This window comes from Moschus berezovskii, chromosome 24 (assembly GCF_049115385.1).
Source record: "Moschus berezovskii isolate FMDL1 chromosome 24, NW_MosBer_1.0, whole genome shotgun sequence".
Lineage (NCBI taxonomy): Eukaryota > Metazoa > Chordata > Mammalia > Artiodactyla > Moschidae > Moschus > Moschus berezovskii.
Genome location: NC_142483.1, coordinates 1,241,192 through 1,257,787, shown reverse-complemented (window position 1 = coordinate 1,257,787; position 16,596 = coordinate 1,241,192). Strand labels below are relative to the sequence as shown.

General features: G+C 53.3%; 2 protein-coding genes across 3 annotated transcripts in view; one reads left to right on the top strand and one right to left on the bottom strand.

The window, feature by feature from the left end:
• EEFSEC (eukaryotic elongation factor, selenocysteine-tRNA specific) overlaps positions 1-4,986 on the bottom strand; it is a 115,590-nt gene extending 110,604 nt beyond the window's left edge. The window contains exon 1 of one of the 2 annotated variants that reach the window (XM_088831894.1): positions 4,841-4,986. Coding sequence is in view for 1 of the 2 variants with exons in the window: in XM_088831893.1 (XP_088688019.1) it covers positions 4,133-4,436 (304 nt within the window). In the remaining variant the exon portion in view is untranslated. Of the gene's footprint in view, positions 1-4,132; positions 4,522-4,840 lie in introns of those variants that run through there. The other variant, XM_088831893.1, reaches the window with a different exon arrangement.
• A 6,842-nt stretch (positions 4,987-11,828) lies between these two features.
• RUVBL1 (RuvB like AAA ATPase 1) overlaps positions 11,829-16,596 on the top strand; it is a 31,688-nt gene continuing 26,920 nt past the window's right edge. The window contains exons 1-2 of the mRNA XM_055413437.2: positions 11,829-12,050; positions 15,338-15,424. Coding sequence (XP_055269412.1) covers positions 11,910-12,050; positions 15,338-15,424 — 228 coding nt within the window. The 5' untranslated portion in view covers positions 11,829-11,909. The remainder of the gene's footprint in view (positions 12,051-15,337; positions 15,425-16,596) is intronic.

Genomic DNA, 16,596 nt, shown 5'->3' with positions numbered 1-16,596 from the left:
CGTGTACCTGAACTGGGCAGAGTTTATGGTGTGTGAATTCCATCTCGGAACAAACGTCTAACAAAACAGCCTTGATAGTCCATTCTGCCTGGCTCAAGAGCTACCTGGAGGCCTCCAGGCTTGCGGGAACAGCAGGTGGAAGGCCTCCCGGTCCCCTTGGGTCCCCAGAGCTCTAGAGACTGTTCTCCCCGTCACCTCCCACAGCATGGCCTCAAGGGCCTGCTGGTCAAAGGGAGCCTCAGGCCCAGTCTGGCCCAGGACCAGCCAATGCAAGGACAAGCACGCAGGGAATAGGTCTCAGGGCTTAATTAACTGGTTGGTTCCTGGGACGCCTGCCCAAATCTTATTCCAACCTGGATGGAGTGAATCTGAGGCTAAGTGAGAAGTTTAAAAGCAATTAATTTTAAATGATCACAGCTTTACCGAAAGCTGTGGCTATGGTTTCCTCCTGACTTTGATTATAACCTTCCAGCAAAACATTCGCCTCGCCAAAGCAAGTCTGCATTATTTTCTATTCCTAGCATGACTAGAAAATATTCTTTGATTTAACATTTGATATGTTTTGTTCTCAAGGGCAAGCCCCGTGAGAAGAAAAATGTACCCCAGCAGAATGAGGTATGGCTACCTCCTTCCATTTTTCTTCCCGGTTCGTTGCTGCTCAAATATTCTGCATTCATTTAAAGTCGAGGCCACGCCTCTGACGCTACACAGCTCCAGCACTTTCGCCCAAACCCCAGCAAAGTCACCCGCTGGCCAGCGACCGCTGCTGCAGGCAAAGCTTGACTTGGGTCTCCTAGAGACGCCGAGGGATCTGGGCTTGAAAGAAGGGGTCCTAACCGGTGCACACCGAGGAGAGGGGACGAAAGCCAACGGATTCTAGGAGCCAAAGGAGTTAGAGCTCAGGAAGCGCCTCCACTCGTATCATCGCCCTTAAATATGCCTCAGCGTTTGAGGACAAGCGTAAGATGCCATAACTCAACACAAGGAATTTCTAGACAGATCCATTGAAAGACTAGGAATGGAGAAAACAGGAAGTGTCTTTTTTGCTTGGCTGGTTTTGCATGAGGAAAACACTTGAATTCCCGGAGTGGCCAGGCCCCTGGTGTGGTACCTCTGCTTGGGCCACGCGGCCTGCTCGGCACTAAATGCAGACGGCCAACGAGCACAGTCAAAGCCTGGGGGAAAACGCACGGTCATTCGCACATGAGCCTTCTCGTGGGTCCAAAGAGAGTACTGCAGACAGGCTGCAGGCGTACTCCTGGAGAGAACAGCTGAAGGCACCATGCTGCTCCATGCTGTCCCATGAGCTCGGAGACGTGGAAGAACAGAGAATGGAAGAAGCTTAAGTGTCATAAAGAATGCTCCCCCACCCCGGGCCGCAGAGACAGGCTCCCGGGGGCTGCCCACTGCTGTCCAAGGCTAGGAACCCCAGCCACATGCGTAAGGCTGTGACAGCTCAGTAGCTCTGGCCAGGAAGGCCCAGAGCGGGGCAAGCCCGGCAGAAGCACTGCTGAATGGGTGCACGAGGGGCCGGTGATCAGGGCGACGGTCGGGCGCTGAACGGCCGTTCATTACCCACAGGCACAGGAGACGGGGCGACACTGCGCTGTTAATCCTAGCAGCCACAGACTACTATAGATGGCCAAGCCCAGCCGCCAGCATTTGTCAGACCTCCTCCTTCCTGCCAGGGCAAGAGCAAGGATGGGTCTGAGTCCCTCACCCCCACTCAAGCCCCATCACTGAATCTTGCCAAAGTTCCAGCTCTGAAAGATGTATACTCTAAAATGGATCAGAGAAAAATACTGCCCAGAAGCCCCGTCAGGGGCTGGGCAGACGGGCACCGAGAGCCAGTGCTGCGGGGGCGGGTCGGCGCGGCGCAGAGCGAGCTCTGACCCTTTGCCCTGTGCTCTGCTCACTCTCTGCTCCGCTGTGAGTCCGCAGGCGGAGGACACCCGGCTGCTGACTTGTCACCACCCCTGATGGCCTCGGGGCTGGCACATGGCTTCGTTCGTTCGGAACCCACCGAGTGCCTCCCACAGGCCTGGCTCTGGTCACGGCACTGAGAACACACTGGAGAGGCGGACGCTGCTCCCGCTTGCCCCCATGGGCGACAGAGGCCCTCAACAAGCAAGCACATCGAGCAAAGCAGACAGCACAAAGGGCCCGCAGGAAGCAACGGGACCCGAGGAAGTAGGAGGCAGAGAGCCGGGGACAAGAGGTCAGTAGGTCCCAGGGGGCCTATCCCAGGAGGTGACCCTCAAGCTGACTTAAGTGAGGAGGAGCCAGATGGTCCGAGAGGCTGGCCCATCCAACAAGAAGAAGGCCGTGTGTCGAGACGGCAGGAGACAGGGACGAGGCTTGGGGCAGGCAGAGGCCAGACCGCGGTTCCCACAAAGGCAATGAGCAAGCTCAGGACAGTCCTGAGGCTGAGAGCTGACCGGATCTGACGAACATCCATCCATCGTGTGACGCAGAAGCCAAGGCAGGAGGAGAGGGCCTGTGGTCCAGAGAGGAAGGCAAGGTCCAGGACGCAGGAGTCTGGGGACAGAAGCCAGGACTCAGTCTCTGGAGCCGTCTCAAGAAGGCCAAGACATGTGAGGCCTCTGGGTCATGAGGATAACGCAGGAATTCACAGACCCAGGTCATGGGCAGCAGAGTGGCTTCCGACTCCTGTCCAGAGACCTCCAGTTTCCTCAGCGGAAAGCTGGGGCCGCACTCCCCCAACACGCCCCTTCAACCAGCATTGCTGCACAGACACAGGTTTGCAGCCACAGGCTGGCAGACACTCGAACGCCGTTCCCTTCCACTCAAAAGAAAAAGCCACCTTTTTCTCACTTCCCCGAGGGGAAGGCGGGCATCTGATCTATTGAAGGAAGAAGAGCAGCAGCCTGGGGCCGTGGCCTCCATCTGCTCAGGTCTTGCATTAACACCTGCAAGAAGTGCCGCCATTTCCTCTCCTGAAAACAGGAAAATCAGACTGCCTGCAGCATGGAACAGTTGGGAGGCGACAAGGTGGAAGTATTTGACACTCATCATACAGCTGGGGACCCCTATACCCAGTGACGGCGTCCACCAGCAGGCCAATGAAACCACCTGAACAATCTGTGTTCCTATATGTGCCCATGGGCCCAGGGAGTGGCCAGAAGGAACAGGAGGAAGAGGACAGGTGGGAGATACCAGGGTCCTGGGTCCACAGTTAGAAGGAAGAGTCTCTGAGCTACACGCCCTTTGTGCCATGTGCTTGCATTAAAGCACCGTTTTTCTATATAAAAGGAACATGATTTAAAGTCCTGTCCGTGGAGTCCAGTGAACTGAAAAGGGCGTGAAAAGGTAATTCCCCAGAGGTACACTAGCGACTTCCTCTGGAGGGACAGAACGGCTAAGTAGGGACCTGCTACCTGGTGTATGGTTCTATTTCTTCAGGAGTAGAATATATTCATGTACTGTTAAAATTAACGAAACGGCACATCACAGGAGGGCATCTAAGAAGTACCCACCAAGACCCTCTGCCCAGGCGTGTCAGTTCCAGGGGCTCTCCTACAGACACACAAGCACGCCCACCAAAGACATCTGTTCTAGAAACTTCACTGAAGCAGCATTGTGAGCAAAGACGGCAAAGGACATAAGTGTCTGTCATTAACACACTAAGAAAATGGCGGTGCCAGTGTACAAGGGATTTTCACGTGATGGTGAAAACAATGATGTATTGTGGTGTGTGTGTGTGTGTGTGTGTGTGTGTGCTTAGTTGTCAGTCGTGTCCAACTCTTTGAGACCCCATGGACTGTAGCCCACCAGGTGCCTCTGTCCGCGGGGTTCTCCAGGCAAGAACACTGGAGTGGGTGCGGCTTTACATACAGGGGCGGCAGCCTGGAGTATCCAGTGAAATAGTGCATGTGGGGTTACCCCCTTGTTTACAAAATAAAGAAAAGCAAGAGCAACAAGAGGAGGAGTCGACCTATACACAGGCGCCCCGTCTCCAGGTGGCGCTCCCGGAAACGGCGCAGCAGGGGCGGCGGCCGACCGCGGGCAGCGCGTGGCCGCCTCCCGGGCGCCGAGCGGGTCTCCGGGCCTCCCCGAGTGCGCGGGCGTGCCACGCGCGCGGCCCTCCCGCCCCCGGCCCGGCCGCGCTCACCGCCGATGATGGTCCGGATGAGGGACGCGTGGCCCGGGCAGTCGACCAGCGTGACCTGCAGCCGCGGCTCCGGCTCCGGCTCCGCCTCGGGCGCGGGCCCCGGCGCCGGCCGCAGGCGCGCGGGCAGCGGCACCGAGAAGCACGAGAAGCCCAGGTCGAGCGTGACGCCGCGCTCGCGGCTCTGCGGCTGCTTGTCGAAGGCGGCGGTGGAGGCCGTGGTGCTGAGCGCGCGCGCCAGCGCCGTCTTGCCGCTGTCGATGTGGCCCAGCACGCCCACGTTCACGTTCACCCGCCGGCCCGCCATGCCGCCGCCGGTCCGGCCGCCAAGCGGGCCCGGCCGCCGCCCGCGCCCGGCCCGCGCGTTCCGCCGCCCAAGCTTCCGGCCCGGGTGCGCACGCCGGGGCCCGGGCCGCAGCGAGGGCTGTGCGTGCGCCCGCGGGAGAGCGGCGCGGGCCGCGCTGCAGACGCCTGCCTGGGCCCGGCAGCTGGCGCCCAGGACAGCGCGCAGGGTTTAAAGCGCCCAGAGGGGCCCTGCACGGACGGGCTGCCGCTGCTCGGCTTCAGCCAAGCGACCGCGGCTGGGACCACCAGCCCCGCCCGTCAAGAGTGTTCCGTCTGAAATCCCAGGAGCGTTTGCCTGGTGAACCCCTGAGGCTTGGCGCTGTCGGCCGCAGCCATCGCTGGCTGCACCTACACCTAAACGCTCACCGGCGGTGGGGCTGCGGCTTAGGCCAGGCCTTCCTGTCTCCAGTCCCACCGCAGCCGGCTCACACGCAGCTCCTTCCCCAGCAGTGGGCCTCGGGGTGGGGCCTGAGCCGCGTCGGGGAGTCCAGCTCCATCTCCACAAGCACCAAGGAGATGGCAGCTCTGGGTTGTCTGAAAGTCGGCCAGATTAAGACTGTATCCTGGGGGCAGCGGTGCCTGGGCACGAGCAGGGAAGCACAGAGCTCTGCCTTGGCAGGTGTGCCAGGAGGAGTGTGAGGGACACCTTGCGGGAACTGGAGCGCCGTTGCCAGCAAGACGCAGGTCCCATCACGCCCGCCTGTCTGTCCTTTGTCTCTCTGCTGGCTTCTACCCCAGGGAAGCCACTTTGCTTTAGACCGGCCTGGTGCTCCGGTGCTCGCCCCTGTCCCAGTGGGCTGAGGACCCTTGCGTATCTTTGCTTGCCCCCAGGCGGGCACATGCAAACTGTTTCTTGAGTGGAGCCACCCCCAAACCTCCAGCCCTCAAAGACACCCTCCTCTGCCGCAAACTCCTGAGTCCCAGCCTGGGTAATGATTGACAGGGAACGGCCTGCAGAACTGCGATTATTTGGGATTGCTTCTTAATGTTAATGCAATGCTGGTTCCTTTCTGTTCTTTTAATGCTATTTTGTATTAAGGTAGTTCAAAGTTCTTTACAAACAGCTAGTAATTAATTCAACTTCATTAAGGCCAATTAATCCAGGATTAATTATAAATTTGCCCAGAGAAAGTTATTATACTTTGCTCTTTGATTTGAGTTTTCGCTTTAAAGATGCTTTTAGGAGTGAAATTGAAATTTCCGTCTTCTCTGAGGCTTCACCTTGCCAGTGACTGTGTTAACCATATACCTCCCTTGGCATGTCCCATACTAACCTTGGATCAGGTTGTCACCAGGCCACCACTGTGCTCCACGGCACCGCCAGCGCTGAGCAGCTCTGCTAGTGCCCTCTTAGCTGCAGGGCGGGAGCTGACATCCTGGCAAGAACTGGCCCCCACAAGCTGGAATCACGCCCCGTGTCCCCCCATCCCGCCCCGTTTCTTCCACCTGAATATGGATACAAGCTCTTTAAGGTCTGGAGGGGTCGGGGCCCTCTCCCTCCTCAACTGTCCTCAGAGGCTTCACGCCCTTCTCCTCCGGGTCACCATGGGGGCTGACCCCACTCTAGCTGACCCCACTGTAGGTCCAGGGATGGACCTGAGACTCGGGTCCCTTTCACTAGCCATGGCCACTGGTTCGGCAGTGAGCGTGTGACCCAAGTTAGCACAATTGGAGAAAAACCTGAAATCTTTTTCCAAGACAAGCAGTCCAAAAGTATGCTCTCTGATACAGACTAAAACCTGTGGAAATCAGTCTGGGCTGTGACAGGACCCCTGCGGGGGAGGCTGACCACGCAGAACAGTGACCTCCAGAAATGTCCACATCTTGGAACCTGTGACAGTGTTGGCCTGCACGGTAACAAGACCTGGTGGATGTGACTCAGTTAAAGATCTTGAGATGAGGTTGAGGGGGGAGGCTTATCCCAGATTATCCCGTGGGCCCGGGGAGAGAGGAGGGAGAAAAGGAACCAGAGACAGCAAAATGAGAAGACGTCGCTGGCCATTACGGTCTTTAAAGGTGGAAGCAGGACATGAGTCCAGGAGGTGGGCAGGCTGTAGAAGCTGGAAACCCAGCCTGTGGGAGCTCCCCGGAGCCTCCGGAAAGGAGCCCAGCCTGCCCACACCTGGGTTTTAGCCCAGTGAGGCCTGTTGTGGACTGACAGGCAGAGCTGTGACGGAATACATGGGAGCTGTCTTATGACGCCACTTGGGAGGAACTGGTTGCTGCAGGCAGAGGAGGCAGATACAGACATTCAGCTAGACTGTGGAGTCTGTTTTCACACTAGTGAATGGCTCATAATCCCTTCCCACCTGGTCAGAGGATCACAGTCTGACAGCGAAGACTTTACACCGGAAACAGCCTGACGGCCTGTCCTCTGGTCAGACCACACTGCCCTGACCTCTGACCCTGCTGCCACGTGGCACCAGTGGGGTGGGGTGCAGCCCAAGCCCTCTGAAGACCTGCGGGCTTCAGCTGCTTCCCCGGCATTTATTGCCAGGCTCCCCCGCTGCAGTGAGGCGTGTCTGCTGGCATGGAGACGGGTCCCAGCAGAGGCGGTGGGCTGACCTGACCCCAGCCCCACTTTCTGCCTCAGGCTCCACAGCAGTTCCCAGGAGAGTCCTCGGGGGAAAGCAGGGCGGGATGACTGGAAGGCAGCACACCCAGGAGGCAGCGGGCAAAGGGGTGCAGAGCCCAGGCCTCCGAGTCGTGGAGCGCGGATGGCACTTTCTGTGCTGCCTCCAGTGCTCCAGCCGGACACCAGAGGCCCCACTGAATTCCCTTGATAAGCCTCGGAGGTGCTGCCAGGGTTGCTTCACGGCAGAGGGAGGAGGGCCGCGAGAGGGGACTTGCTCAGGCCCTCCGCTCCCTGCCAGCTGATCCCTGTCTCATGTCAGGCTTCTTCAGCCCCAGTGATACGAGCCATCTTCATCATTTATGCAAGGTCCAGGTAGACAGAATTTTAAGTTTGACTTAAATAAAAGTATTTCCCTGTACCCGGAAACACATTATCACTCGCAACAAATAGCTGGGAACCACAAAAATCTCAATAAAAAGTGAGACTAGCTAGTATTAAGAAGGGAGAGTCATACTTCACCCCCTAAGATTCGCTGAATTAGAATTAAAAAGGCACAGGAATTCCTTGGCCAGCCAATGGTTAGGACGTGGACTTTTACTGCGGTGAACTGGGATTTAATCCCTGGTCAGGAATCAAGGTTCGATCCAACAAGCTGTGCAGCCAAAAAAAGAAAAATGTTAAAAAAAAAAAAAAAAGGATTAAAAAGGCAGTAATGTTCTCACTATGTGGATCAATCTTATTTGGCTGTGTGTCTTTGCACCACCTCCAAGATGCCAGCAAAATCATCTGTTCCTTCTGTCACCAGAAATCAACCTGGAGATGAAACAAGCATACCAGTGTGCTTGGCAATAATCGGAAAGGAAGGTCATTCCAAATGCTGGTGAGTATGTGGGAAAATAAGACCAGAGACGAAGCCAATTATCTTACAAGGGGGCCTCCTTCAACAGGGACTTTCTCTGGCTTTGATCGTGGTTGGTTTGGATCTTGGGGGTCATGGCTTTGAAGTGCACCCCAGACCCTGGGAATTATCTTGCTTACAATCATCATCATAATCTTCATAGTGCATTGTATTCTCTCAAAAACTTTAAATGCGTGTTCACAGCCACTAACCACAAAGCAAATGATCTGAGACTGAAATGTCAGGAAAAGAATGAATTACTGAGCTAAAGAACGTGAACCCGACATCATGAGCTGTGAGCACCGCACAGAGGTTCAGCAAAAACTGCAAGAGCTCCAGAGTGGCAGCTGAGAGTAGCGCTAATGCCTTAAATTTTTATTGAATCTCTCAGGCTGAGACACTGATCGGAAGGAGGCAATTGTTAAAAACGAAACAGGCCCCAAATACAGTCACTTCTGCTAAGCCCAAAGTCACCAAAACTTAGTTACAGCTTCAGCTCTGTCCCTGTGAATGGTCTCGGCTCCCTTGCTCGTATCTGAGGGTTATTTCTGGATTCTCTATTCTATTCCATGGGTCTGTGTCTGTCCTTATGCCAGTGCTGTACTGTTTGACTACCGTAGGCCATTATTAAATGTTCTATTAGTTAGGATACGCTCTGAGCGCTCAGCTGAGGCTGGAGAACATGATGGGTGCGTGGCTCCACAGGGTCCCTGAGTGACTGCCTCCCTCTATACTCAGCAGTCTTCTCAAGGTGTGGAGAAGGCAGAGGCAGGCTTGACCTGGACTTGGGGGTTCAAAGGTGAGATGTGAAAGACTTCAAAGCAAGGAGGGAGCAGAAGAGGTGGAAACCAACAGGCTGAGATGATCAAGCCTAGATGAAGAAATGAGGGGTCAAGGGACAGGTGGTGAAAGAGCAAGGGTCAGGGGTTAGAGTGAGAGAGCAGGCGGGCAGCAGGCAGGCCAGGGCCCACACAGCACAAGCTGGGATGCAGCGTCTGTCCCGTACCTTGTATGTGTCACTGCACGGGCCCATGGATGGAAATCTAACTCAAGCTATATTAAGCCCCAAGGTCCGCGCTGTTCACCCTGCAAGTGGGGCAAAGCCAGGTCTGGGGACATAAAGGACTGCCTCAGGAGTCACTGCCAGCTGACCTTTCCTCTGTGCGGGCTTCGTTCTCAAGTGGAGCCTTCCCAGGAAGTGGCAAAGGTGACCTGAAGACCCAGGACCAAGGCTCTTTCCAGTTATTTTCCATAAAGGTGCAGGACTGAGAGTCACTGGACTGTCCGCTCACATTTCTGAACCAATCACTATTCTGGGGACAAGGGGACACTTTGATCGGCGAGGCCAGGGTCCCGTGTCCATCCCGGAAACAAAGCTGAGGGAGGGCCAACCCATCTAAGCCATGTAGTGCCCAGAGAGGGAAGGGTGGTTCTCTACAGAAAATGAGAGTGAGGGGGGTCAGGAGGTAAGAAGGCTGCTGGGCAGGCATAATAATCAAGTCTACTGCTATGGCTTCACCTGCCTTCACGCGTCTTGGAGACTGGCCTGCTACATCATCTCCTGCTGAAACAGAAGGAACTGCCTGATTCTGCAGCCAGGTCGTCTCTTTGCACGCTGGACCTGCGGTCTAGGCCTGGAAAGGCATTTGCTCAATTTGTGATTTTGGACAAACTCCGTCCTCCTTTAGGGCCTCAGTTTCCACACCTGTAAAAAGACAGGGCTGGGTCAGATCAGATTTCTGAACCCTTCTTTAGCAGGAAACAAATGCAGCAGCTCTGCTGGAAGACAAGGTGGGGACAGCAGTTTCCATTCACTGACAGGAACCATCACCAAGCCCGGTGAGGCCCAGGGTGTAAAGTACATGCAGCAAGACTGCATGACCCTGTGTGAACGCGGGGGTCCAGGACCAGGAAGAGCCAGACTATGGGCCAGGCACTGACGCGAAAATGACCAACAGCAGCGACGTGGTCTATGCTTTCACAATGCCTGCAGTTTAGTGGGAAAGACTAACACCAACCCGATCGTCATGCAAGTAACCGGAAACCTAGGCTCAAAAGTTATGATGGAGAAGCACAGGAGACACGGAGTCAGCAACCACTGCAGCGGGATTTGACTTCAGGTCTGTCTCAGCCCAGATGCAAAAATGCTCCCCTGAGCTCTGGGCAAGTCCCTCATTTCTCTGGACCTGAGTCCACTTATCTGTGACATGGCAAAGTACCACCTGCTTCTAAGGATGTTAGCCTACCATCAGGGTTCTGTGTGGGCATTACCATACCACCTCCTGGTGCCTTCCTCTGCTCTCCAGCTGTCCCAGGTGGCCTGCTCTGGGCTTGCACACCACACCGGTGTACCTGTTCTGGCACCTCACCGTCTCAAGCTTCCCAACTAAGGACTGAGTTTGTTAAGGCTGGAGACTTTGTATTTAAGTCTGCATCCCAGTGCGCTGCAGTGTCTGGCTCAGAGCAGGTGCAAACAAATGTTTGTTGAACGGGTGGGTGGATGGCAGCGCTGACATTGTCATGGAACGGACAGGACGCAGCCGCGGGATGAGCGTCTGATCTGAGGGCTGGGATGAGGGTTCCACAGGCTGCCATGCCTTAAATCCTCTGCAGGAATTCCAACTGCTGATTACTTGCTGAGCGTTCCTGGGTGAGCTGCGGGGCCTCTTTTCGCCCGCATCTTCATCCGGACTGGGAATTACACCGAACGTCACCCACAGCCTCTTGATGAAAGTGAAAGAGGAGAGTGAAAAGGTTGGCTTGAAGCTCAACATTCAGAAAACGAAGATCATGGCATCTGGTCCCATCACTTCTTGGGAAATAGATGGGGAAACAGTGGAAACCGTGTCAGACTTTATTTTTTTGGGCTTCAAAATCACTGCAGATGCTGATTGCAGCCATGAAATTAAAAGACGGTTGCTTTTTCACTTGGAAGGAAAGTTATGACCAACCTTGATAGTATATTAAAAAGCAGAGACATTACTTTGTCAACCAAGGTGCGTCTAGTCAAGGCAATGGTTTTTCCCGTGGTCATGTATGGATGTGAGAGTTGGACTGTGAAGAAAGCTGATCGCCGAAGAATCGATGCTTTTGAACTGTGGTGCTGGAGAAGACTCTTGAGAGTCCCTTATACTGCAAGGAGATCCAACCTTCTAAAGGAGATCAATCCTGGATGTTCATTGGAGGGACTGATGCTAAAGCTGAAAGTGCAATACTTTGGCCACCTCATGCGACGAGTTGACTCACTGGAAAAGACTCTGATGCTGGGAAAGGTTGGGGGCAGGAAGAGAAGGGGACGACGGAGAACGAGATGGCTGGATGGCATCACCGACTCTGTGGACATGAGTTTGAGTGAACTCCGGGAGTTGGTGATGGACAGGGAGGCCTGGCGTGCTGTGATTCATGGGGTCGCGGAGAGTCGGACACGACTGAGCGACTGAACTGAACTGAACTGAACTGGAGGCGAGGGGAAGCAGAGCCCAGGCCCCCTGCGGAAGCTGAGCACGGCCTCCCCGAAGACCGTGAGAGGATGGCTGTCAGAAAACTGCTCAGCCGGCGCAGGTCGAAGCTGAGGTTCTAGGGCTGGCTCTTAAATCCAACGCCGAGGCCGAACCTGAGCTCCGCGGAGCGGAATCGGCTCGAACGCGCTCACGGACCGGAAGGCGCGGAGAAGAGCGCGACGCGCACCGCCAGCGAGCCGCAGCGCCGCTCCTCCGGTCCCCACCCAGGAAGGAAGCGCCGGCCGCGGGGGAAGCCCACCGCGGGACACCGCCGGAAGCTGGTGGGCGGGCCCTCCCCGGCAGCCGCGACGGGCGCAGCCAGGAGCCAATGGGGAGCGGAGGCGTTCCCGCCGCGGCCAATGGGACGCCGGCCTGGGCGGGACCGCCCGCCTGGTAACGGCCTCGTGGTAACGGGCTGCGCGCGGCCAGGGCTCTGCGGGCTCCGGGGCTCGGGTGGTCAGGATGAAGATCGAGGAGGTGAAGAGCACCACGAAGACTCAGCGTATCGCCTCCCACAGCCATGTGAAGGGGCTGGGGCTGGACGAGAGCGGCCTGGCCAAGCAAGCGGCCTCGGGACTCGTGGGCCAGGAGAACGCGCGTGAGGTGTGGCGGCGGGCGGGCGGGCGGCGGGCCGGGGGCTGAGGCGGGCCGGGCGCTGAGGTGGGGCCGCTGAGGCGGGGCTGAGGCGGGGCTGAGGCGGGCCTGGGCGGGGCTGGCCTGGGCACGGGCGGTCGGCGCCGCGCGGGGGTCGGCGGGGAGAAAACGGGCGAAATCCCTGCTCTCCCGGACCTTGCGTCTCGGACACAAACGTTTAAGTCGCTCAACAGAAGGAGCGTTAGACTTTGGGCGCTGGCTCTGGGGGCCTCTGAGAGCGCCTTGGGAGGCTCCGCGATTTTAAAGTCGGAAAGTGACCGGCCTTGGCAGGTGGCGGGGACCGAGTCCTTCTTCACCGTTCCAGTTAAAGCCCGCATCTAAGTGACGACGGCGCCCAGTCCTCTCACCTGCATTATTATCACAGAACTATTCAGGCCCTTTTTTTTTTTAATTGTTCTTTTTTGTAGATGAAACAATTAAGGGTGAGAGACCTGGCCACTCAGTCCGCTGGCTGAGTTTATCCACTGGCCACTCAGTTTAGTAATAGTAACTCTGAAGTTTGTGCCTGTGTGTTTGTGACTCCTGGGACGGTGCTCTGTGTAGTACAGTCCCCCTCAGCCCATTGCCTGTGGACCTCTGCTGTGGCTCAGCAGCTATGTAAGTCCAGGTCAAGACTCTTGCCCTCTAGCCTAATTGTGCTAAGAAAGGGCCAAAGAGAAGCCTTCATTTTGAACACCATCCTTCAAGAGGGGAAAATGTGACAGGATTAAGGTGACTGAAGTTTCTCTTTATCCAGCTTCAGCTGTCTGAGAGAGGCTGTCACTGCAAATAGTTGTTGGGTGATCTCCATGTGCTAAGCAGCCCCATTTCCATTGTCTTATTGTTCCCCTCCATCCTTATACTGTCCCTCCTCTACTTTTTTATGACAGTTTTCTGACATAGGACAAAATTGAAACACTTGTGTGCCTGTGTGCCCGGTTTCTACAAGTAACATTTTACACCGTTGCTTTTCTTCTGTCTGCTCATGTATCCATCCAGCAATCTGCCTTTGCATTTCATACTCAGTTGTAGACATTACTATACTTTACTGTAAAACTGTTAGCATTTGTGCCTCTATGTTATGAATTATGTTTTCGGATGAGGAAATTGTGTTTCACAGAGATTAGGTTATGGGTCTGAGATTATTCAGCTGGTGATTGGTAGAGCTAGGATTTAAAGCCAAGGCAACCTAACTCCAAAATCCACGCTGTTAACTCAGATGCTGTGTGCCTCCATATGAATATGAGCTTCCCAAGGATAGAGACCAGGTGGTGTTAAATATCCAGAACCTGGCTTATTATAGGGACTCAGAATTTATGTACTGATTTATTAGTCATCCCACCTGTGCTACCAGGTCTTTGTTTGAGTCTGGTCACAGCACCAGCCTCCTTGATGTTTAACAGCCTCATCTGAAAAATGAGAGTTACAGTTTTTTAAAGGCCCTTCCAGTTCATACTTTTTAAATTTTGGAATTCACTGGAAGTATCTCACTGCAGAGAAGGAACCTAAATGGAGGAATATTAAAGGAAGAGGAAGTGTGTGAATAAGAGTATATAGACAAGGCTTGAAAAGTTTTCTACCTCTTTTGAATTGCCCAAAGAGTTCCAGTGCTGAGGATTATGATATCAGAGGTTACTATGGAAAGACCACAGTGGCTCTTTTATCTTTTTAAAAATGCGACCTCTGAAGAATGTCTTCTAGGCTGTGAAAGTGTACTGTGCTTTTTCAGCTGAGCCAGAAGTGGAATAGAGCACATCCACACACTTTCCTTGAACCTCTGTTTTTGAGGGGCTGTCTAAGTGTGAGAGCAAGATGCATCTCCGTAGTCCACAGGGAAAAGCGAGAGAAGACTTAGATGTGTTCACTGCCCAGGGAGGAGAGCTGTGACCTGCCTCAAGACAAATAGAACGCACCCTGTAGAGAGTCATGCTTTAAATCAGTATAAGAAACCTTGTGTTATGTAATCTCGAGATACACGTGTTCAGGGAGTGTGACTTTCTCAGCCTTGCTCCACTATAGTTAAATATTCTAAAATGCAAAAAGTCAGTAAGCCATTTATAGAATTTCCGTGTATGTACATACGTGTGTGTGTCAGTATACAGTCGGCCCTTGAACATCATGGGTTTGAATTGCATGAGTCCACCATCTGCAGGTTTCTTTCAATATATAAGTATTAGGACGCTTGGCTGCTGTCCCAGATATGGAGGCTGACTGTATAGTTATGCGCTGATTTTCGACTGTGTGGAGATTGCGCATCCCAGCTTCAAGGGTTCATGGGTCAACTATACATACTTTTAGATGTATGTGATTTTTTATGTATATATATATACACACAATGTATATACTGTACAAAATGCCTTAATGCTCAGAATACTTAAAATATGCTAATAAATAATTGAATCCTGAGGATTTGAAAGGCATTTATTGGATCTTATGATGCCATAGATTAAACGTCACATGCAGCATTTGCTTGCAGCGTTCTGGGATAGTTAACTGATGGCCAACTAGTAGAATATGTCACTGATTCTTAATAACCCCCTTAGCGGGTTAATTTGAGAATCTAGTGAGAGCTGTGAATCCTCTCCCTGGAAAAATGCACACATGAACATATAAACACAGTTTTATTTCCAATTTCTACAGGGCCCCTGGAGTATATCCTACAGCTCCCATTTCCAGTCTCCATATAGCAGCCATCAAGAATTTTTAAAAACAGATCTTGAGAACATGACATGTAGCCTAAGACTTTTTCACTGGTTTCCCGTTACATGCAGAATAAAATCCAAACTTGACTATGGACTGGAAGGTCCTATTCTAATTCTGCCCTTCCTGCCTCCACAACCTCATCTTCCTTGTCTGCTTGTTTTCTGAACTCTGGTTCATGCAGCCTTTCTGTCCCTTGGGTGTGCCAAGCTCATTCCTGTATTTTGAATTGCCGGGAACACTGACTTCTGCCCTGCCTGGAGTTTCAGGTATCAAATATAATGTTGAAGAGGCCTTCCCAGATCACTCTATAGAGTAACCTCAGCCCCCAGCCACTTGCCCTTTTGTTGCCCGCTTTTCTTCATAATGATTTTGTGTTTGTCTCCTCCACTCGAACAGGAGCTTTGTGGCCTTCATGGCCTCCAGCACCTAGAACAGCCCCTGTGGTGTCCTGGCATTCGATGAGTGAGTCTGAATCGTGTACGCCAGAGACTGGACTTGCCTCCCGTGACGCGTTTTGATGTTGGTTTCCCATTTCTTTCCACTGCGGTGTCTAGGCTTGTGGTGTGATAGTGGAATTAATCAAGAGCAGGAAAATGGCTGGAAGAGCTGTCTTGTTGGCAGGACCTCCTGGAACTGGCAAGGTACTCATTTCCTCTCACTTTAAAAATCTGCCCAAGAGGTTAATTTTAACGTCGAAACCAAAGTGAATTTGTGTCTTAACTAGTCTTTGTTTAGCTGAATTGGTTATATGTATGATGTTTTTAAAACTGATGTGCAATAATACAATTGAGTATCTAAAATCCATGCTTCTAAAATTCAAATTATCCTGGCTGACCTCCAGAGAAAAGAGAATGAAGTCCTCAGAGGGGTCTCATTGTCTGTAATTTGTCTTTTATCTCTTTCAAGTCTCCTTTGCTTTGGAAATATATTTTTGTTGGCCTAGGGCGTCATAAAATCTTGGGAATGACATCTTATTTGGGAGGGAAAGAAAACGGTCAGCAGGCAATTTTCCGAATGCTGACTTGATGCAACACTGTTCTGGCTGTGAGAGATGGCAGGAGAAGGGAAAAAGATTTTTATCTTTTTATCTCCAAGGGCCTCATAGGCTCTCTGGGGCAGAGAGGAAACCATGGCAGCAGGAAAGTCTTCAGTTGAGCACTGAGCTGCAGGGCATCGCCTGGCCATAAATGCAACTGGCATTGCAGCAGAAGGTGGCACTTGGGCTGGTATGGCTGGAGGAGTTGAGGCTTGACATTTGCTCTTGGAGCTGGGAGAGGGTTTGGCTTTGCAGGAAAGAAAAAGACCTTCTAGGCCAAGATGCCTAACAGCTTGTGGGATCTGTGAGGGCCTTGGCCGGGTGCTTGAAACACCCCATCTGGGCCTGTTTGTTCTTTAAGAGGGCTACTTGATGCTTCCCTAATAGCTCAGTTGGTAAAGAATCCACCTGCAATGCAGGAGACCCCGGTTTGATTCCTGGGTTGGGGGGATCTGCTGGAGAAGGGAAAGGCTACCCACTCCAGTATTCTGGCCTGGAGAATCCCATGGACTATAGTCCATGAGGTCGCAAAGAGCCGGACACAACTGAGCAACTCACTCACTCACTTGATGCAGGAGAGGAGGAGCGTGGGAGTGAGTTTGTAAAGAAGGGGGTTCCACCCTGGTGCTAAGGCCCCAGGCAGGTCCCTTAGCTTTTCTGAAGCAGTAGCACCACGCTCCCTGTTGAAGAGTTATTAAACTGGTAATTGTAAGATGATGACTTTATCATTTTGAAGTCATGTAATTGAATGGCCAGTATATCTTATACTAGTGTCTT